At 45.3% G+C, this 22,762-nt stretch overlaps 1 protein-coding gene across 1 annotated transcript in view; it reads right to left on the bottom strand.

The window, feature by feature from the left end:
* LOC137372569 (regulator of G-protein signaling 8-like) overlaps window positions 1-7,902 on the bottom strand; it is a 59,077-nt gene extending 51,175 nt beyond the window's left edge. Inside the window, exon 1 of the mRNA XM_068036502.1 lies at window positions 7,645-7,902. Within this exon, the coding sequence (XP_067892603.1) occupies window positions 7,645-7,761 (117 nt within the window). The 5' untranslated portion in view covers window positions 7,762-7,902. The remainder of the gene's footprint in view (window positions 1-7,644) is intronic.
* Between the last annotated feature and the right edge of the window lie 14,860 nt (window positions 7,903-22,762).

The raw sequence follows: 22,762 nt of genomic DNA, 5'->3' as shown, positions 1-22,762 counted from the left end.
TAGTTCTGCTCTCCATGTTATAAAATGGATATAGAGGCACCAATGAAGGTGCAAAAAAGATTCACAAGAATGGTACCAGAACTGAGAGGATATACTTATCAGGAAAGGCTGATTAGCTTGGGGTTTTTTCCTTTAGAAATGCGAAGGCTGAGGGGTGACCTCATTGAGGTCTTTAAGACAATGAAAGGGTTTGATAGAATCAATGTAGAGAGACTTTCCACTTGTGGACAAGTCTAAAATTAGACGTCATAAATATAAGCTAGTCAATATTAAATTCAATGGGGAATTCAGGAGAAACTTCTTTACCTAGAGTGTGGTGAGAATGTGGAACTTGCTATCCCAAGGAGTAGTTGAGGCAAATAGCATTGATGCATTTAAGGGAGAGCCAGATAAGCATATGAGGAAGAAAAGAATGGAAGGGTATGCTGATCGGATCAGATGAAGTAGGGTGGAAGGAAGTACATGTGGAGCATAAATGATGGTGTTGATCAGTTGGATTGAATAGCCTGTTTCTGTGCTTCCACTTGATGTAACTTGTAACTCAATGAAGAGAAAATTGGAGGGAAAACTGAGGTAGGACATATCCTAGAGCATTACTCTATGTTTCAGAATGAGTCACTAATACATTGAACTTAAGCAATTTTTGATTTGCTTCTTTATGTTGGCCATTAATAACATGGAATTTGTTTCAGAAAGTTACATTTATTTTGTTGATTCCTTTAGAATTTATTATGCAAATTATAATAATGTTGGTCAGTCATTCACTGTTAGATTTTACTCAGTAAATTATTATTAAAAGTATTTATTAAAAAATGTTACATGTACTAGGTGGTATAGCAACATTGAAACATAAGGTTGCAGGGGTCTCAGGAGGACTTTGAAAAATTGTACTGGTGCACGAATCCTACCAGCTTGTGATAGCTTAAAATACAATCCACAAATCCTGACTTGGCAAGCAATGCTTAACTCTATGTATGACAGAAACAATTCCAGGCGATTAAGTTGCCTGAGAGAGCATTTCACAGGCATGTGAAGTGGTTTGTGTAACTTTGCCACTGATAATCTTTATGAAATGGTAGAACTTTTAGCTTGAATGCCAAAGTACAGCGGCTTCTTTGTTCTTGTGTTCCTTTCACATTTACAGAGACTTGGCTTAAGCACTAGGACACCTGTTATTACTCCAGTTGTATTATTGTACAGGACTAACAACTTTACTAGATATCTCAGTATGTTGTTTGAGTCTAGCATGGATCCTACTAAGTATCACCATCTACAAGGTCACTGGTCTGAATGGATTTGGACAGTAAGGAAATGAAAGAGAGGTGTTCTCTGCCAAACAAAGCCATAATATCTCCTCACTGGGCATATTTAGGTTTCATATAATTCAAAGTTGCTAACTGTGACATTGCGATCAAGTTTGAGATTTCATTCATCTGGGAGCATTTCCACACATCTTTGCACTTGAATCTTTTCAGCTATGATCAATGAGTCCAAGAATTGAATGTTTGTAACTGAGGAGACTTAACAGTATCAATAGAGACAGGCTAACCTTTATTAGAGAGATTACCAGTGATGATAAGGTTTTCACCTTACCTGATTTTATCCAATCATCTCTGTTGTGATTCAGTTGCTGCTTATCTTTCAACTAGGCGACTTCTCATTCTGTACAGAGAACATTATCAGCAAAGCAAATGCTATCATTTGATGACATCCACCAGCTCATTGATGAAGCCTTGTGCCAGGTCCATTTGTCTGAGGGACTCGTGCATAATATTTCACTACAAAGATGAATGTTCATTTATTCAGTGATTCATTGTGAGTCAATGAAGTGCTTCTTTCTCAGAAGATGCCATCAAGTTCAGCAGATGCTACAAGAAGATCAATGGGAATGGAATATATTATCTTGCTGATGTTGAGGGGACCTCCTCTAGGTTTGTAGTACACATTGATAGTATCACTCCTTATGGTTTCCACAAGTTTTAGCATGATTGGCAGTAGAGATAATAACTATTGGGATCTGACTTTGGCCCCTTCTTATTGATGGACAGAATTAGCTTGAAATTACATTGTGCAATATTAATAATATATGTGCAAACTTCTTTGTGTGAAATTCCTCTACTTGCTATTCACTTTTAAGGCATTAACCCAGTTTATTTTGGCCTTTAAGATATCAGATAAAAGAGTTTCATACAATCACCTTCAAGCATTTGTTCCTAATACACAATGCTTGGTGACTTTGTGCTCAGATGGGATGACATCCATTAACAGTTGAAATAGCCAGTGAAGCACTTAGTCCAAAGCTGTGTTTATTCTTTGTTATAACTTGGTATATTTGCTGTGGGTCAGGGTGGGATCAAGCTGGGTTACCTCACTAGCCAGAGAGGTTCGATGAAGAGTGCAGGAGGGCATGCCAGGAGCAGCACCAGGCATACCTAAAAATGAGGTGTCAGCCTGGTGAAGCAACAACACAGGACTACTTGCATGCCAAACAGCATAAGCAGCATGTGACAGACAGAGCAAAGTGATCCCACATCCAACGGATCAGATCTAAGCTCTGCAGTCCTGCTATATCCAGTTGTGAATGGTGGTGGACAATTAAACAACTAACAGGAGGAGGAGGCTGCACAAATATCCCCATCCTCAATGATGGGGGAGCCCAGCACATCAGTGCAAAAGACCAGGCTGAAGCATTTGCATCCATCTTCAGCCAGAAATGCCAAGTGGATGATCCATCTCGGCCTCCTCCTGAGGTCCCCAGCATCACAGATGCCAGTCTTCAGCCAATCTGATTCACTCCACGTGATATCAAGAAATGGCTGAAGGCACAGGATACTGCAAAGGCTATGGGCCTGACATCATTCCAGCTATAGTACTGAAGACTTGTGCTCCAGAACTAGCCATGCCCCTCGTGAAGCTGTTCCAGTACAGCTATATCATGGGCATTTACCAAGCAATGTGGAAAATTGCCTAGGTATGTCCTGTACACAAGAAACAGGACAGATCCAACACAGCCAATTACCGCCCCATCGGTCTACTCTCGATCATCAGCAAAGTGATGGAAGGGGTCATTGACAGTGCTATCAAGTGGCACTTGCTCAGCGATAACCTGCTCACTGACACTCAGTTTGGGTTCTGCCAGGGTCACTCAGCTCCTGACCTCATTACAGCCTTGGTCCAAACATGGACAAAAGAGCTGAACTCCAGAGGTGAAATGAGAGTTACTGCCCTTGACAAAAAGGCAGCATTTGATCGAGTATGGCATCAAGGAGCCCTAGGTAAACTGGAGTCAATGGAAATCAAGAGGAAAACTCTCCACTGGTTGGAGATATACCTAGCACAAAAGAAGATGTTTGTGGTTGTTGAAAGTCAATAATCTCAGTCCCAGGATATCACTGCAGGTGTTCCTCAGGGTAGTGTCCTTGGCCCAACCATCTTCAGATGCTTCATCAATGACCTACCCGCCATCATAAGGTCAGAAATGGGGATGCTCGCTGATGATTGCACAATGTTCAGCACCATTTGTGACTCCTCAGATACTGAAGCAGCCATGTCCAGATGCAGCAAGACCTGAACAACATCCAGGCTTGGGCTGATAAGTGGCAAGTAACATTCGCGCCACACAAGTGCCAGCCAATGACTATCTCAACAAGAGAGAATCTAACCATCTCCCCTTGATGTTCAATGGCATTACCATTGGTGAATCCCCCACTATCAAAATCCTGGGAGTCACCATTGACCAGAAACTGAACTGGAGTAGCCATATAAATGCTGTGGCAGGTCAGAGGCTGGGAATTCTGTGGCGAGTAACTCAGCTCCTGACTCCCCAGTGTCCGTTCATCATCTACAAGGCACAAGTCAGGACTTTGATGGAATACTCTCCACTTGCCTGGATGGGTGCAGCTCCAACAACACTCAAGAAGCTTGACACCATCCAGAACAAAGCAGCCTGCTTGATTGGCACCCCATTCACCACCTTCAACATTTACTCCCTTCACCACCAATGCACAGTGGCAGCAGTGTGTACCATCTACAAGATGCACTGGAGCAGCTCACCAAGGCACCTTTGACAGCACCTTCCAAACCCACAACCTCCATCACCTAGAAGGACAAGGGCAGCAGATGCATGGGAATGCCACCACTTGCAAGTTCCCCTCAAGCCACACACCATCCTGACTTGGAACTATATCGCCATTCCTTCACTGTCACTGGGTCAAAATCCTGGAATGCCCTTCCTAACAGCACTGTGGGTGTACCTACCCCCCTACAACTGCAGCAGTTCAAGAAGGCAGCTTACCACCACCTTGTCAAGGGCAATCATGGGTGGGCAATACATGCTGGCCCAGCCAGCAATGCCCTCATCCCATGAATGAATAAAAAAAAGAATCAGTTTGCAGATTAGTTGATAGTGGAATGAGTTTGTGGCAGCAAAATAACTAACAGCGTCATGGCTTTATGCAGCCTCATGAACTGGAGAATTTATTTGCGTCAGCATCATTTCACAAGGTTCATTTGTCAGTTTTTCCCAAACAGTTATCTCCTGTATTACAGGGCTGGTTTTTCCCGGCTGGCCTGCCTGCCTGGCCCCAGCTTCCCCCAATCAAACTAACCTCTCTTCGAGATTGCCCCGCCATTGCGGCACCTTCTCTCTGGTGATGCAGCCTCAGCAATGGCCACCGATGGCAGTAGCGCTGTTGAGGCTGCTGCTGGCAGCTCTTGGGGGTGGATCGCTGTCCGATGGAGGACGACGGCCCCTTTGGCAGCCTGTAAATGGCTGCCGCCGGCAAATGCCACCCCTAGGGTCCCGCTGCCCGCCAAAGTGGGGTCGCCTCCTTTTTCGTCCCCAGCTGCAATTCTTCTGGGTTAGCCAAACAAGTCAGCCCACATACTGTAGAAGACCTGTGTGCCATTTAATTTCACACCTGCCACACCTTTCCCATAAGGCATCTAGCAGAGCCTGGGTGCTTCTCACCTAAGAGAGAGCAAAGCCAAAGAGCCTGTTCATCCAAGGCGAATGTTGTGTAAGCTTCAAAGATTACGGTGCAGCACTGGTGACGGGTAACAACCATCCTGACCAAAGAATTGTGCGTGGCCTTTACTGGGAGAGGAGGGAGTTAAAGAGGAAATCAGAGAAAGAAAAGCTGAAGGTTCCAAAATAAATTCTGTAAAATATGTGTCTCAATTTAAGCTTTAGCATAAAGAATTCACAGACTAGGATGTTTGGAAAATTTGACAGAAAAGACTAGAACTGGAGTTAAGTACTTGAAGGATGTAAACGACCTCTGCTAGAAGTAACACAGCTTGAAAGAGTAGTAGAAATGATCTGCGTGAAAGCCTCCTAACGTAATCAAATCTTCCCTTTTTTGCTTTGAATGTGCACATTGTGCAGGCAGTGGATCAAATGCAATGAATGCAATCCGAATTGGGTTGAAAAGGCTCTGTAAATGCTACAGGATGGAATGCTGTGCAGATGTCTTAGCGATGATACGCTCCATCACTCAGAAAGTCAGCCATTTGTTTTCCTTTTGAGAAAGCTGGAGCTGAGAATGTTAAAAAGCCTAGGGCTGCAACAGTGGGATTTATTCCAGTCCAGCTACTCTGCCAAAGCACTGCCTTCAAATTCAATCTATCTTTGCATAGTGGCGATACTTTAGCTGTGATGCAATTTCACTTTGTCAACTGTCTCTTTGTGGGGTGTTGGGGGTTGGGGGGGGGGGGTGGTGGGGGGGGGTTGCGGCTGTTAAAAATAATAGTTTATAACCATGTTGGAATTTCTTTTTCTTTCCCATGCAGTCCTATTAATAAATACTGCTAGAGTTGGTCATTATCAAGCTTTCCTCTCGTATGAATCCATTATTTCTTCAAAGATCATTAGTTTACTTTAAAAAAAAGTGGCAAGGTGGTTTGTCCTCTGTGGACCTCAGTAGAATTTACTTAGAGAAAAACAAGCATCCGTCTGAACTGACCTAGAATGGCATCTTGAGGGTTAAATATCATGCTAGATGGAGCTGAAGCACTTTAGAACATAGAACATAGAACAGTACATCACAGTACAGGCCCTTCGGCCCACGATGTTGTGCCGACCCTTTAACCTACTCTAAGATCAAAACTTTAATTGGAAACCGTGGTATGATCAATTGATGCAGACTGTATTTTATCAGTTTCTACATGTTTCCACCTTGTGTGTGTTGGCCTTGGCTCAGTTGACAGCATTCACCTCTGAGTTGGAAAGTCATGGGTTCAAGCCGCTCCAAAGAAAGTTGAGCACATAATTCAAGCTGACACTCCAGTGCAATACTGAGGTATTGCTGCACTGTCCTGGGTCTGGTCTCTCTGAAGAGAAGTTAAACTGAGGTCCTATCCACACTCTCCGGTGGATGTAACAGATGCGATATTTCAAGAAGAGCAGGGGAGGTCTCCCAGTGGCCTGACCAATACTATTCACTCAATCAACATCACTTTAATTTAAAAAAAAAGATTATCTAGTCATTTACTTTATTGCTGTTTTTGGGATCTTGTTGTGCACAAATTAGCTGCCATCTTTCCTAGGTTGCAGCTGTGCTTAGTGTTGAAAATGACTTACTGTGAAGTGCTTTAGGACATCCTGAGCTTGTGAAAGGCCTTGTAGAAATGCAAGTCCTTTCCTTTCAAGAAATCCATAGGAATGTGTTGCTTATAGGCACTGCAAATGTGACACGAGTCTGAAGTTCAGCTGTAGTTGACTGTGTGTAGCTTACATATGCCTGATAAAATGAGTATAGGTGCTGGCCACTGCCCAGAATATGTCCACCCTTCAACATTTAAAGCACATCTGAAGCAGACCTAGACAGTCGTGCCTCTGAATGTGAGTCTCATTCAGTCATGACAAACATTACGCTGTACACCAAGTTTGTTTTTTGCTTATCCAGAGAATAGCATTAGTAAGGAAACACTACTTCCGTTCAGTTCTAGTTAACAGACAAGTGATGCCTGCTTGCATAATTAGGTTTGGTAGCCTCATTTTAAACATGTGCAGCCCATCATGGAATGGCTTCCTGTTTTCTCAGAAGGCCAGTAAGTAGTTGACCTATTTCAGCGTGTTTTTGCCATGGGATGCTGGCATAAGCCCTATCCCAGTGGCTCAGTGTGGTGCCTTTTGATTTAAAAAAGGAAAATTAGTAGTCAACCAAGTTTCTGAAATTTGGTAGCCCAACTTGTATTTTAATAGCCATTGGTTAGGATTCCTTTTTACATGACAGAAAACCATATGTGGTTTGAAGGCTCTGAGAAATGAAATGTACTCAAAAGTTTTTTAAAAAAAATATTCAGGTATACAAACTATTTACTTAAAATGCAATATTTTCAAAGAACCCCCTCAAGAAGTCTAATTAATTTGCTTTTAATGTTAATATTTACCCATTGCATTCTGCATACAATTCCAAGAACAAGGAAAATAAGCAGTCAGTATTCCGACATTCACCCCGTTAGAGTTAAAAACAATTAGAAATTGCTCTCACCAAGCAAGGTGAAGCAGGAGAAGTGGAGAGTTGCAAAGGTTTGTTTGTTCTAAATTATATTTACATTAATAAAGGAATATCTCCTACAGTAACATAGCATTTGAATTCACACATACAGACTGCAAGGCAATTAACAATGCATAAGTCTTACCTTTCTGGCACTTGTAAACAATGTAAATGAAGCTCTAAAATGGCTTTTCTTGCAGTCGGTGGTCGGCACTGGAGCAGGAATGCTCTGAATTAAACTATCGGGTATCTCGTGGTACATCAGATTGTGTGAAGCCAGATTGCTCTGTCTCTGCTCAAGTCTCACTGGGGGAACTGTCCGTATGCCAGTCTTGCATCCTAACAAGCTCTAGCTATTGTTGGCTTCTGCAGTCTCTGAGGGCACAGCCTGTACCAAGCTCCTTCTGTGTCCTTGCTGGAGACAGTAATGCATTCAGAGCCCCGGAATACATACAAAATTCATCTGGCATGGGAGGGGGAAGGGAGGAGAAGGAGGAAGGGAGGCTTTTTGCTTGTGCTAAGGTGGTTTAGCTTGCAGCTGAAAGATAAGAGAGGGGCAGAATTGAAAAGGTTGACATTAAAAGCCATTTATTTTAGCATTTTGATTTTGAAGATAAAAGCCCAGTCTCCTGCTGAGAAATGCATAGCAAGGTTCTTTAGTGGGAGTATCCACATTCTTAAAATTTTGGCAAGCTGTTTCTGCTTTCTGAGGAATTGTCTCGGATAGAATAAAAGAATTTTGAACAATTAATTAGACTGTGGCAGAAAGCTGTAAGTATGTATAGTCAGTATATACTGTAAACTGTATGCTAAATTCCAAGTCAAAAAATGAAGATAAACTTGATTCTTATGATTATATGTTCAACTTATTTTTTAATAAACATAAATCACCTCAGGGACTAATAATTGTTATGAATTTAATATGAAGATTTCACCTAAGCCTTCTTGCATACCTAAAATTATACCTATACTAATATAGTCATACCGCATTCTTACAGTCTTATAAAGGTCAGTTCTTATCAGGCGTTCATTCTATCTTGGTGCGAATTCCTCTGTCTGTTATACTGGAACTTCAAGTGGGATGAGAGAAGGTATTGGGGATAATATTGACTCTGTGTGATAGTGTAAAATGGGTGCTAACATAAGTTGGCAGCTCATTTTACATCATTCCCCTCTTTTATTTCCATTGAAGTGAATAAAAATAATTAGAAAAAATAAAAATTGGGAGAGATGTAAAACGGGCTGCTGATTCGCTTTTGCCTGCTTTACACTATCGTACAAAGTCAAAGTTAACCCATTGGATGCAAAATGCGGATCTGAACGCTGCTCAGGCCTTCGCTGAGCACTTAGGCAGCCAGCAGCACCGGTAAACGAGGAGGCTGCATCAAGTTTGCGTGCTACCTCCCTCCATGACAACAGATGCAGGCAGCTTGCAAATCACAACCTCCACACCCATAAAATGGCACAAACTAATTTCTAATCCATTGTGTTTAAAATTAAATAGGTTCAAAATTCCCCCATTGTGTTTACAGCGAAGTAGGTGCAATGCATCCGCAAAGAGTTTGGAGTCTTTAAAGTTGATTGCAAAATGGGGAACTTCTTCCACTAACTACAAATCGAACATTTCCTGTCAAACAGTGCTAGCTAGGAGTGACTCACCTGTTTGCTCATAACACTTGAGACCTCCTCACCCCCCCCAAAAAAGACTAGATTTATTGGGCTACACTAACCTCAATCACAGGCACCCAGAAAAATATAAATTTAGCAAAACTGTCCACTTTTCCCAGTTCTGATGAAAAGTCATCAACCTGAAATGTTAACTCTGGGCTGGATTTTGGGACTAGGCCACAGGTCCCGATGACCTCCATTTGGGTGTTGAGCCAACCATTAACAGTGGGGAGGCGCAGGGACTGTCCATTCACAGTGCATAGGTGGCAGAGGTGGCATCAACTGATGCCATGGCAGGTGGCGGCCCTGCATCCACTTCTGACTGCATTCCAGTGACTACTAAGTGCCTTCCATCCACTGCTGTATGCCTGTCTGGAAAGCAGAAAATTGAAAGGAAACTGCAGTCACAATGGCAGAAAGAAAACCCAGGGTGGCCCCATGGTTCAGCGATGCTTCCCTGCAGGCTCTCCTCCAGGCTACAAGGTCAAGGCATGAGGTCCTCTTCTCCAGGGACAGGAGGAGGAGACTGGCCCGCCAAACCCAAGCAAGCCTGGTAGGAGATCGCAGAGGAGGTCAGCAGCTGTGGGGTCACCCCCAGACTCTGAATCCAGTGGTGCAAGTGGTCTGCCAAAGTGAGTATTCCATACTTCTTTTTCCTTTGGGGCTTGCATGTGGCAACGCGAAAGGGTGAGTTAGGTGGAGAGGGAGTGACACCCAGTTGCTGGTGATGGGGGTCAGGAAGCAACATATGCTGCCAGAGGCATGACTGCATCTTGGTGAGAGGTGCCCATATGTTAATTCTGACCCCAGCAGGGTGCCTGGACAGTGGCCACATGCAGGAGGCATTTGTGTGCCCCCATCATGGACCACTGGCCTGCCACCAGCATAGATGTTGTGCTTGTCTCCGTGGGGAAACTAATAGTCTTCATCTTTGTGCTTGCAAGAGAAAACAGCTCATAACATAAAGGAGAGTCAAGACAGGCGGAGGGGTGACATATTAGTCCATCCTGACCCCCATGAAGGAGGAGGCCTTGGAACTGGCAGGTCAGTAGGGTGGCCGCTCCATTGCTGATGGTGAAGCAGGATTGCCACCTCAAGAGGGTGAGTGGCCAAATGCAGGGGCACAAGGGTGCATCTGGCACACACAAGGCATAGTGCTCATGTGTCCACCGCTGGACACCTGGGGCTCCACAATAGGATAGTTGGAATGATACAATGGGAAGCCCAGGTCAGGGTCATGCCGAACAACAGAGAGCTGGAGAGGGGACAGCTGGCTGACTCTGAGGAGGAGGAGGGAGTCTCAGAGGGTGCAGCATCACATCATTCCTCCACACCCTCCGCCAGTGCAGATACTCTCACGTCGGTGGGTACCTGCTCGTGGTTAGATTCGGGTACGTAACCTGGTGAGCACATCACAGACATGCCAAAGCAGCTGACGGAGGCTGTGACAGCTGAGGCCACTGACGGTCAGAGGACTGTGGGAGGCCAGGCCGATGCTGAGCCCCAGGCTGATGACATGCCTCTGGAGTTATTGGCAACATGGCAAATGCTGCAGCTACAGTCAGAGGTGAGGGAACATCTTCCATATTGGTACTAACAACATAGGTAGAACAAGGGTTGAGGTCCTGCAGGCAGAGTTTAAGGAGTTCGGAAAGACACTAAAAAGCAGGACGTTAAAGGTAGTAATCTCCAGATTAATCTCAGTGCCACACACTAGTGAGCATAAAAATAGGTTACAGCAGATGAATGTGTGGCTGGAGAGATAGTGGAAGAGGGAGGGCTTTAGATTCCTGGAGAATTGTGAACAGTTCTGGGGGGGGTGGGACTTATACAAGCTGGACGGTTTGCATCTCAACAGGGCCGGGACAAATATTCTTGCGGGGAGGTTTGTTAGTGCTGTTGGACAGAGTTTAAACTAGTTTGGCAAGGGGATGGGAACCTGAGGGTGAATTCAGATGGGACAAAATCAGAAATAGAAATGGTGGGCAGAAAATGAGTCTGGACGGCAGAGGAAACAAAGGATAGAAAAGAAAAAAAAAGAGTTTGGCAGTGCTGAAGGGTATATACTTCAATGCAAGGAGTTTAGCAAATAAAGCAGATGAACTGAGGGCACAGACAGAAACGTGGTAGTATGATATCATAGTTATTACAGAAACATGACTTAAAGAGGGACAGGAATGACCTGATTACAGGTTTTTCAGGCGAGATAGAGAGGGGGATAAAACAGAATGGTGGGGGGGGGGGGGGGGGTGGGGTTGTGGCTGGGAGTGGAAATTTTGGTTGAAGAAACAATTACAGCTATGAGGAGGGATGATATGTTGGAAGGTTCATCAAATGAAGCCATATCGATTGAGCTAAGGAACAAAAATGGGCTGTCACACTACTGGGAGTGTACTATAGACCCCCAAACAGTCAGAGGAAGATAGAAGAGCAAGTATGTAGGCCAATCTCTGAAAAGTGCAAGAACAATAGGGCAGTAATAGTGGTAGATTTTAACTACCCCAATATTAACTGGGATAGTTTTAGTGTGAAAGGAATGGAGGGAACAGAATTCTTGAAGTGCATTCAGGCGAACTTTTCTGGCCAGTATAGTCCAACAAGAGAGGGTGCAGTTCTGAATTTAGTTTTAGGAAGTAAAGCTGGGCAGAAGGATGGAATGGCAGTGGGAGAGCAATTTTGTGGTAGTTATAATTCAGTTAGTTTTAGCATTATGATAGAAAAGGACACAGATAGAACAGGAGTTAAAGTTCTAAATTGGGGCAAGGCCAATTTTACTAAACTGAGGAGTGATTTAGTAAAAGTGGACTGGAAACAGCTACTTGAAGGCACATCACTGTCAGAACAGTGGGAGGCATTCAAAGAGGAGATTCCAGGGGTTCAGAATAAACATGTTCCCACAAAGAAAAAGGGTGAGATGACCAAATCTAGAGCCTGCTGGATGTCAAGGAGCTAACAGGATAAGATAAGGCAGAAAAGGAAAGCTTATGTCTGACACCGAGAACTCAATGCTGCAGAAAGCCGAGAAGAGTATAGAAAGTGCAGGGGTGAAATCAAAAAGGAAATTAGGAAAGCAAAGAGAGGGCATGAAAGAATATTGGCAAGCAAAATCACGGAGAACCCAAAGATGTTTTATCAATACATTAGGAGTAAGAGGATAACTAAGGAGAGAGTAGGGCCCATAAAAGACCAAAAAGGTAACCTATGTGTGGAGGCAGAAGATGTGGGTATAGTTCTTAATGAATACTTGGTGTCTGTCTTCACAAAAGGAGCTGATGCAGGCATTGTAGTTAAGGAGGAGGTGTGTGAAATATTGGATGTGATAAACATAGGGAGAGAGGAAGTATTAAGTGGATTAGCATCCTTAAAATTGGACAAATCACCAGGGCCAGATGAAATTGGAGGTCTGCTAATGTTATACCATTGTTTGAAAAGGGAGTGAGGGATAGACCAAATAATTACAGGACTGTGTTACAACCGGGTGAGAAAGGGGTCTAGGGTTCCCTCTCAGCCTTCACCTGGTCTTACCGTAACAGGGTTTAATTTTAAACACACCGTGTTTTTAGCTCCCCCTTGCTGAATCCTTATTTATTAAACTTAAATTTTAATTCGGTTAACGCCTACGGATACACGACGTGCCCACGCTAGCATGCATGCGCGATACACACATGCAGTTAGAGACAGAAAACAGCAGAAGAAATAAAGTGGAAAGGTTTGAGGCAATATCTGAAGATGGTTTGGGTTACTGTTCTTAGAACAGTAGGCGGCACAGTGGCGCAGTGGTTAGCACCGCAGCCTCACAGCTCCAGGGACCCGGGTTCGATTCCGGGTACTGCCCGTGTGGAGTTTGCAAGTTCTCCCTGTGTCTGCGTGGGTTTTCTCCGGGTGCTCCGGTTTCCTCCCACAAGCCAAAAGACTTGCAGGTTGATAGGTAAATTGGCCATTTTAAATTGTCACTAGTATAGGTAGGTGGTAGGGAAATATAGGAATAGGTGGGGATGTTTGGTAGGAATATGGGATTAGTGTAGGATTAGTATAAATGGGTGGTTGATGTTCGGCACAGACTCGGTGGGCCGAAGGGCCTGTTTCAGTGCTGTATCTCTAATCTAATCTAATCTAATCTAATCTAACTCACTGTAAAGTCCTTGATTGTAGGTAGGTCTTGCTTTTCGTTGGGGCCCAGTATTCTTCTTAAACCTTGTTCAATGTAGGAGACTTTTCTCACTTGAGGTTCACGTGTCTTCAGTGGGTTCAGAGTTCTGTGAGAAAGAGAACGGAGCAGACAGGAGAGATCTTCTCAGTCCAGGAGCAAACAGTCTCTCTCTCTCAAGCTGTTTGTACAATTCAAAAAAACTCAGGCTGTCCAGCAAGTTAGTCATGTGACTAGCTGGTTTGACCATGTCTGCTTGTGGATTCGGCCATCTTGCAGTCATCCTGGAATATGAGCTTCCTCACCTTCAATGTCTGGTGGTCAAAGTCCATTATGGATTGAATGTGTCAGGGAATGGTCCTTTGTCTCCACAAGCATTGTCTGTTAGTATGCAAAGGTTTTTTTCCAGCCACGGCTGATCTGTTTAACAAGTCATTTCCTCGCTCCAGTAACAGTTTAAAATCAATGTTCATATGACAAAATTAATATGCCTCATTCTTGGCAGTAGGGGTCTGCATGGCAACAGTCAATCTAACCTCGGTAGTGGGCAAATTATTGGAATCTATTCTGAGAGACAGGATAAACTGTCACTTACAAAGGCACGGATGAATTTGTTAAAGGAAGATCGTGTCTGACCAACTTGATTGAATTTTCTGAGGTGGTAACAAGGAGGATTGATGAGGGTAGTGCAACTGATGTGGTCTACATGGATTTTAGCAAGGCTTTTGATAAGGTCCCACATAACCAAATAAAAAGCCCTTGGGATCCAGGAGAATGTAGCAAGCTGGATACAAAATTGGCTCAGTGACACGAAACAAAGCGTAATGGTTGATGGGTGTTTCTGGAACTGGAAGGGTGTTTTCAGTGGAGTTCTGCAGGGCTCAGTAATAGGTCCCCTGCTTTTTGTGGTATATATTAATGATTTGGACTTAAATGTAGGAGAAATGATCAAGAAGTATGCAGTCGACACAAAAATTGGCCGTGTGGTTGATAGTGTGGAGGGAAGCTGTAGACTGCAGAAAGATATCAATGGAATGGTCAGGTGGGCAGAAAAGTGGCAAATAGAATTCAAGTGTGAGGTGATGCATTTGGGGAGGTCAAACAAGGCAAAGGAATACACAATAAATGGGAGGATACTGTGAGGTGTAGAGGAAATGAGGGACCTTGGAATGTATGTCCACTGATCCCTGAAGGTAACAGGACAGGTTGCTAAGAAGGCATATGGAATATTTTCTTTTATTAGCCAAAGCATAGAATATAAGAGCAGGGAGGTTATGCTGGAGCTATATAAACACCAGTTAGGCCACAACTTGAGTACTGAGTGCAGTTCTGGTCACCTCATTACAGAAAGGATATAATTGCAGAGAGAGGGTACAGAGGAAATTTATGAGGATGTTGCTAGGACTGGAAAATTGCAGCTGTGAGGAAAGAGATAGGTTGGGGTTGTTTTCCTTGGAACAGAGGAGGCTGAGAGGAAATTTGATGGAGATGCAAAGGTTGGGGGGCCTGGATAGAGTGGATGGGAATGACCTATTTCCCTTAGCAGAGGGGTCAGTGACTCAGGGGCATAGATTTAAAGTGATTGGTAGAAGGATTAGAGGGGAGATGAGGAAAACTTTTTTCACCCAGAGGGTGGTGGGGTCTGGAACTCACTGCCTGAAAGGCTAGTAGAGGCAGAAACCCTCAACTCATTTAAAAGGTGTCTGGATATGCACCTGAAGTCCCGTAACCTCCAGGGAGATGGACCAAGTGCTGGAAAATGTGATTAGGCTGGGTGGCTCATTTTTTAGTAGGCACAGACACGATGGGCAGAGTGGCCTAATTCTGTGCCATAAATCTTTCTACATTTCCTAAATATTCCAAATATCTGAAGAGGAGGAATGTGCAGGGATGTAGGGAGAGGGCGAGGGAGTAGCGGTACCTGAATTGCTCCTTTGGAGGGCCAGCATGGACACGATGGGTCAAATGGCCTTCTTCTGTGCTGCAACAATTCTATGATCAGGCAGAGCTGCGCACCCACATGCAGATGATGGAACAATCCATCCACGCCATGGGTGCTGCCATGTCTGGCATGTGTGCGCATGGCTTCCTCCATTGAGAGGTTAATGATCCTCGTAGAGAGCCAGATCCTAGACCACTCAGTGGATGTCGAGTAGCACGCAGACCTGCGTGCCATTGCCTTGTCCATGAGCTTTATGCAGTAGTGCCATGGCTGAGTGGGGGACCAGGCATCTTGAGTTTCCGTCAGGTCCTTGTACTTCGCAGGTGAGCAGGGAGGTACAAGTGTGGCTTGCAAGGGAGGAGGAGTGGCTGCCTTCTTCATTTGGGGGCGCCTCTCAGGGTGCTCCGTGTGGATAGCGGCTCCTCAGCCCCTCTACCAGTGATACTGGGGCCTCAAGTAGCCACGATGACAGAGGAGAGACCTGCACCTGTGCAGACGCCCTTCAGCATGCTGGCGCCCTCCAGGCCTCAGGCAGCCAGAGGACAGCTGCCAAGGTCATCCCAATTCACCGGCCAGCAAGGTCAGCAGCCTGCCTCCAGCTCAGCTGATAGCACAAGGGGAGCACCACATGGGAGCACATGTAAAAGATTTCAGAGTACCTAGCTGCACTTGGCGTTCACAAGTCAATAAAGTATGCAGATGTTAAGCATCACCTTTACTATGCTGCATAATAAAGGGTTAACGCATTGTGGCTATATCTCCTTCCAATTATTGCTGCCCTTTGGGACTTCATTTACACCCTGGCTCGATCAAGGGGCTGAAAATGAGGGACCAAGTCACATGCGGTCAACACTTCAGCTTTGCCACTGTGTGATGTGTACCTGGGCGTTGAGCAATGGAGTGAAAAGTGAAGGAGGCAACAGCAGGGCTGCATAAAGATACAGCTTTATTAGAATGGTTTCAAAAGGTAGTAAGGGTAATAAGTAATGTCTTTGTATAAGTGCGTCCTCAGCCTTCCTTGTGTGAATCTCATTGCGCCATGCCTGTGGTCCCTGGGATCCTTCATCGTGTATCGCCTGGTCAGCAGTCGGAGGAGGCTTCAAGATCCACACGATCCTCATCAGTCAGCACTTCTCTTCTCTGCAGCGCCAGGTTGCGCAGGAGCAGACCACTATGTGAGACCCTTGCTGCGACAACTGAAGGGCTCCACCGGATCAATTGAATCACATCTTCAGAAGAGCCTATGGCCTGCTGTATGGTCGCTGAGGTTGCCTGTGGCAGCTACCTCTCCTCGGCATCTGTGCGTGGGATCCTCATAGGTGTAAATAGCCATGTCCTCAGTGGGTAGTCCTTGCCTCCCATTATCCATCCCTGAAGGTGCGCTGGGGGCCAGAAAAGCTGTGGCACCTGGGACTGCCAAAGTATGTAGGCGTCATGGCTGCTTCCCGGGAACTGTGCACACACCTGAAGGATCTGCCGGCTGCTGGCTGGTCTGTGGGAGCTTTGATGACCACATGCATGCAGTCGAGGCCACCCTGCTCCTGGGGTAATCCAGCAATGGCCCCGAACCCAATGAACCTCTCAGCTTGACCGCATGGATCGGTGTGGTAGCACACATAGTTGCCAGCCCTCTTGAAAAGAGCATTGATCACCTCCTCGATGCGCTGCAGACAGCAAGATACCACACATGTCTCCAGTGGATCTCTGAAAAGATCCGGAGGTGTAGATATTCAACGCTACAGTGACCTTCAGCACCACTGGCATTGGGTGTCTGCCAAGTCCCATGGTTTTCAGTTCGTCCTGCATCATACCCTCCCTGGAGAGGTGCAGTCTTCAGAGACAATGCTGCTTGGATATCTGCAGGTAGTTGAGCCTCGGACGTTAGACCCTCTCGTGAAGGAAGACTCTTCTATGGCCAGGAGGTAGTTCGCTTGCCCCTCAGCACCCTTCCCCAATGTTCCCACCCTGAGGCAGGCCCTCTTGATGGCTCTAAGGTTGCTGATGTCCTGCTGCCGGTGCCTGGACCTCCCTCTCTCTCTCTGCTGCTCCTCCTCCTCCTCAACAGCGGCCCTGAAGCCTGGGTGAACAAGGCCCTTGGCAGGCAGCCTCTCTCCAAAAGCCTTCTATCCACTTTTCCTTCAGATGTTACTTTCGATCAAGTGCCAGTGCCCCAATTGCACACTGGCAGCATGCCCCCTCAGTGGTGGCACCTTTCCCCTACTCCAGTTTTCATTTGCTGGTGCCTACACTGCTTTATCCTCCTGGCACACACGCTAGCCCTCTTGATGGCTGCCGGAGAGAGCCGGCACTGAGCTCCTGCTTGCTTGCCACCTCTTTATCCAGGCGAGACTCTGAAGCTTTGTGGTTCCCATGTGCCATTAGTAAAATTAAAAAGGGGCCGTAATATTGCAGTCAGTTGGCCAGTTAAATGCCTTAATTACCTTCCCGCCATGTCAATGTGCAAAGTCCACATTCTACATCGGCCGCCATTGGTAAAATACAGAAACGATGTGAAGATCTCGGACTTCCAGTCCAATATCTTATGTTCCAATTTTATGTGTCCCCTCCCCACATTCGAGCCAGTTCAAAACGTCCCCGTAAAATTATGGCCTCTGTTTCTCTCTCCACAGATGCTGCCTAACCTGCTGAATATTTCCAGCATTTTGTGTCTTTAATCACTGGTTAAACTGTTTTGGTATAGAGGGCTGAATGTTGGCCAGGACACCAGGAGAACACCCAGCTCCTTTTTGAATAGTGCCATGAGAATGTTTCCTTAACGGACAGACAAGGCCTCAGTTTAACATGTCATTGAATGACTTTATCTCAGTACTGTACTGAAGTATAAACCTGGATTATGTGCTTAAAAGCTGAACTGGAGCTTCAATCCACAAACTCGTAACTCAAAGGAGACAACATGTGCCCCGAATCTGTTGCCATGGATTAGCTTCTAATAGTGCTCTGTTAATATCTTTTCTATGCTGCTTTCTTTCTTCTGTTTACATGATTCCCTCTGGCTATCTCCTCTCCTCCTTCTTGACCTGTCTGCAGCCTTTGACATGGTTGACCACACCATCCTCATCCAACGTCTCTCCAGGGTCCTCCAGATGAGTGGGACTGCACTCGCCTGGTTCCATTCTTATCTATCCAATTGTAGTTCGAGAATCACCAGCAATCGCTTCTCTTCCTGCTCCCACAGTTACCCACTGGTGTCCTCAAGGATCTATCCTTGGCTCACTCCTATTTCTCATCTACATGCTATCCCTCAGTGACATTATCCAACAAGACAGCATCAGGTTCCACATGTATGCTGACGACACTCAGCTCTACCTCACCACCACCTCTCTCAACCCCTCCACTGTCTGATTTATCAGATTGCTCGTCTGACATCCAATACTGGATAAGCAGAAATTTCTCCAACTAAATATTGGGAAGACCGAAGCCATTGTCTTTGGACTCCACCACAAACTCCATTCCCTAGCTATCGACTCCATCTCTCGCCATGGCAACGGTCTGAGGCTTAACCAGACTGTTTGTAACCTTGGTGTCATTTTTCACCCCGAGATGAATGTCCTCGCACATATCCGTGCCATCACTAAGACTGCCTATTTCCACCTCTGTAACATCATCTGACTTCATCCCTGCCTTTGTTACCTCTAGAATTGACTATTAAAATGCTCTTCCGACTGGTCTCCCGTATTCCCCCCTACATAAACCTGAAACCATCTGAAACTCCACTGCCGTATCCTAACTCGCTCCAAGTCCTATTCACTCATCACCCCTGTGCTCGCTGACTTATGTTGGCTCCCAGTTAAGCAACACCTCGATTTAAAAATTCTCATCCTTGTTTCCTTACTCCTCCTTATCTCTGTAATCTCCTCCATACCTACAACCCTCCAAGGTAGCTTGGAGTCCCTCCTCCCATTGTGGCCTCTTGCACATCCCCAATTTTAATCTCTCTGCCATCGGTGGCCGTGCCTTCAGCCTCCGAGGCCCTAATCTCGGTAATTTCCTTTCTAAATCTCTCCGTCTCTCCAACTATAGAACATTCTGCGAAAGAATAAGAAAAGTAATATGGGTGTGTAGTAGTTACAGTGTACCTACCCTCAAGTGTTTGGTTAACAATATATAAGTAAAATCCATATCAATCTCTAGAAATTAGATGTTTCCTTTGTATCCCAGTGCTGTTTGACCAGAGCACTGTAAATTTTAGTAAACTATCTTCCAGCCAGTCAGATTTGGCACAGGAGGGCTGGATTTTATGATCTGGGTGTGCAGAATAGTGGAGGTCCTGCATGTGACACCAGCAGCCGCGCCGCCACAATTACATGGTGGTTGGCCATTTTGCATAGTGGAGACAGCCACCACCCCCTTTCTGGGGGCAGCAGTGGTGACGCCGTTCACGGCATCTGATGTTGGAGCAGTTGCTGGTGCCATCTTTAAAAGGCTGCCAGCCCTGCATTAGGTCTGTCCGAGCAATGAGCAGCAGTGTATTAAAGCAATACCTCTGTGTTTCGAATTAAATCTCTCAAACAACAAGCAAGCTGCCGGGCAACCATGTCAGATGTCAGAGCAAGGGTGGTCCCATGGTTCAGTGATGCCTCCCTGATGTTTGTCAGTTTTTGCTCTGCAGGATGTCTGTGGTGACTCTATAGTTGGGATTAATGTTAGTCTGACAACTTTTCCAAAAGTGTGAACCTTCACAACCATACCAGCATCATTTCAACCCCCACGCCAACGTTCTCACAGGAGCATAAAATTCAGCCGGAAGTGTGTATTTTGTTCCATTAACACTAGCAACTTCTCGTCCACCAAACAACAACAACTACTTTATTTTATATAACACCTTTAATGTAGTATCAAGTCCCAATGCACTTCACAGAACCAATTAGCGAACAAAATTTGACACTGAGCCACATAAGGCGATATTGGGACAGGTGACCAAAGGTTTTGAGGAGCATCTTGAAGGAGGAGAGAGAGATAGAGGTGGAGGGGTTAGAGAAGGAATGCCAGAGCTTAGGGCATCGGCAGCTGAAGGCAAAGCTGCCAACTGTAGAGCTAAGAAAATTGAGGAAACATAAGAAGCCAGAATTGGAGTAGCCCAGAGATCTCAGAGGATTGTAGGGCTGGAGGAGGTTGCAGAGTTGGGGAGGGGCAAGGCCGTGGAGGGGATTTGAAAACATGCATGAGAACTTTAAAATTGAGGCATTGCCAAACCGGGAGTCAATGTTGTTCAGCGAACACAGGAGTAATAGGTGAACAAGACTTGGTGCAAGTTGACATACAGGCAGCAAAGTTTTGTACGTTTAAGTTTACAAAGGGTGCACGGCCTGTCAAGAAAGCATTGGAATAGTCAAGTCTAGAGGTAACAAAGGCAAGGATGGCAGTAGTATTTAGCAGAATTCTGAAATACACACAACTCCACAATAACCATCACAGTTCTCCACAGTCCTATCCCAGTATCTTCTGGAACTAATGCTGCCAAGACAATTCAGCTTTAACATGCTGTTGCCATGTGATCATACAGCTTCCTATCCCTCAGAACCTAAACTGTCAGACTGGGCAGAATATAAAGATGGTCACAGTAGTCAATACCAAGGTCAAGAAAAAGAACTTGCATTGATAGAGCACCTTTCACAACTTCAACAATCCAAAGTGCGTTGCAGCCAATGAAGTACTTTTGAAGTGTTGTCACTGGTGGAATGTAGGAAATGCGGCACTAGTTTGCACACAGCAAGCTCCCACAAACAGCAATGTGATATTGACCAGGTAATCTGTTTCAGTAATGTTGGTTGAAGGATAACTATTGGCCAGGATACCAGGGAGAACATCCTTGCTCTTCTTCAAAATAGTGCCATGGGACCTTTTACATCCACCTGAGAGGGGAGTCAGAGCCTTAATTTAATGCCTCCTTTGAAAGATGGCACCTTTGAAAGTGCAGCACTCCATCATTACTGCATCACCATCCTGGCTTGGAACTATATCGCCGTTCCTTCACTGTCGCTGGGTCAAAATCCTGGAACTCCCTTCCTAACAGCACTGTGGGTGTACCTAGCCAAAATGGACTGCAGCGGTTCAAGAAGGCAGCTCACCACCACCTTCTCAAGGGCAATTAGGGATGGGCAATAAATGCTGGCCTGGCCAGCGACGCCCACATCCCATGAATGAATTTTAAAAAAATGAAGGGCTGAATTTTCAGGCACCCTGAAGGTGGGATTGTAGGCGAGGGGGCGGGCCCTAAAAATACCAGCAGGCGATGTGTCAGTTGCAGGACACCATTCCCAGCGTCAGATATTTTGGAGGAGGCGAGCTCGGGGCCCAGGAAGGCAATTAGGCTCATTAAAAGCCTTGTTAAAGGTAAGTTTAGGAGACCAACTGTGATTTTTCCAGTCAGCACCAGTTTCCCGATGCAACGGGGGGAACAAGCTAACTCCATGGAGACAGGCACCCAGCAGCAGGCTGGGATGTCTGCACTCCAGGCAGGTCCACAGGCCCTCCCTGCCTGCCTGAGCGGGGGTACAGACAAAGGCTGCCCCATAGATTGGCTTCCCTGCTCACTGGCTGCTATTGCTGTTTTTTATTAATTTTTTTTAAAGTGGCTGAGACCCCCTCTCATTTACTTACCTGGTACTGCAGCTGGGTGCTACTGTGAAGCTGGAAGGTCTCTGGCCCTCCAGCTTCAAGAACCTACCCACCGCCCTTAATTGGACAGGAAACCTGTCTCCATACCAATTAAGGCCTTACCCACTAGAAAATCTGAACTTCAGTCAGTTTCAACTCGGCACCTATTCCTTCATTCCATTTTTTCAGTCTGCTTCTTGCTGAGGAAATTGAGTTTCAAACTCCAACTTTGTTCCTGTCACAGATCTTCCACTCAACATAAAACATATAGAAAGCCTCCTCAGAAAGATCATTTGGAGGAGAAAGGCATAGCTCTATAAGGGCCAATGCTTAGAAAGCCATGCCACTGATGCTCGCTATGTGCTTAAACCCCATAAAAAATCATTGCTTTCAGCAGGGATCGGTTTGACTTTAAAGGCCATGCCAAAGATTTTGAGATTACCATAATCATTTGATTTGACCCTCTAGCCCACAGCTTTGTAAACCAATGCAGTAAAAAGAACTTACCCATATGTGCAAAGTGAAATGTTTTCCCACAGTCATTGCTAAAACAAAATTGTAGGCCTAAGCTTCTTAAGGGATGCATGGGTCATGTCCACTAAAAATAATAAATGTACATGTGTCAACCTGACCTCTCATTAGGTAAAGAGCTGAGTTATAACCCATCATTCTAGAAAAGACTAATGCAAAAAGATTATTACATTATGCTAGATTATTCAGAAAACGTTTAGATCTGAGCAAACTATTCCAGTCTTCGAAAAACAATTGACCTGATGCACGAGGATGCTACAGATACAATCAATCCTACATTCAACTGCTCAGTTATGAAATTCTCAACTTGCTGCTCACAGCTTGTCTGGCAGGTCAACATTCTCTTCCTCTTAATTC

The sequence above is a fragment of the Heterodontus francisci genome, chromosome 8 (genome assembly GCF_036365525.1).
Source record: "Heterodontus francisci isolate sHetFra1 chromosome 8, sHetFra1.hap1, whole genome shotgun sequence".
In the NCBI taxonomy this organism is placed as follows: domain Eukaryota; kingdom Metazoa; phylum Chordata; class Chondrichthyes; order Heterodontiformes; family Heterodontidae; genus Heterodontus; species Heterodontus francisci.
This window is presented reverse-complemented; position numbering and strand designations above follow the sequence as displayed.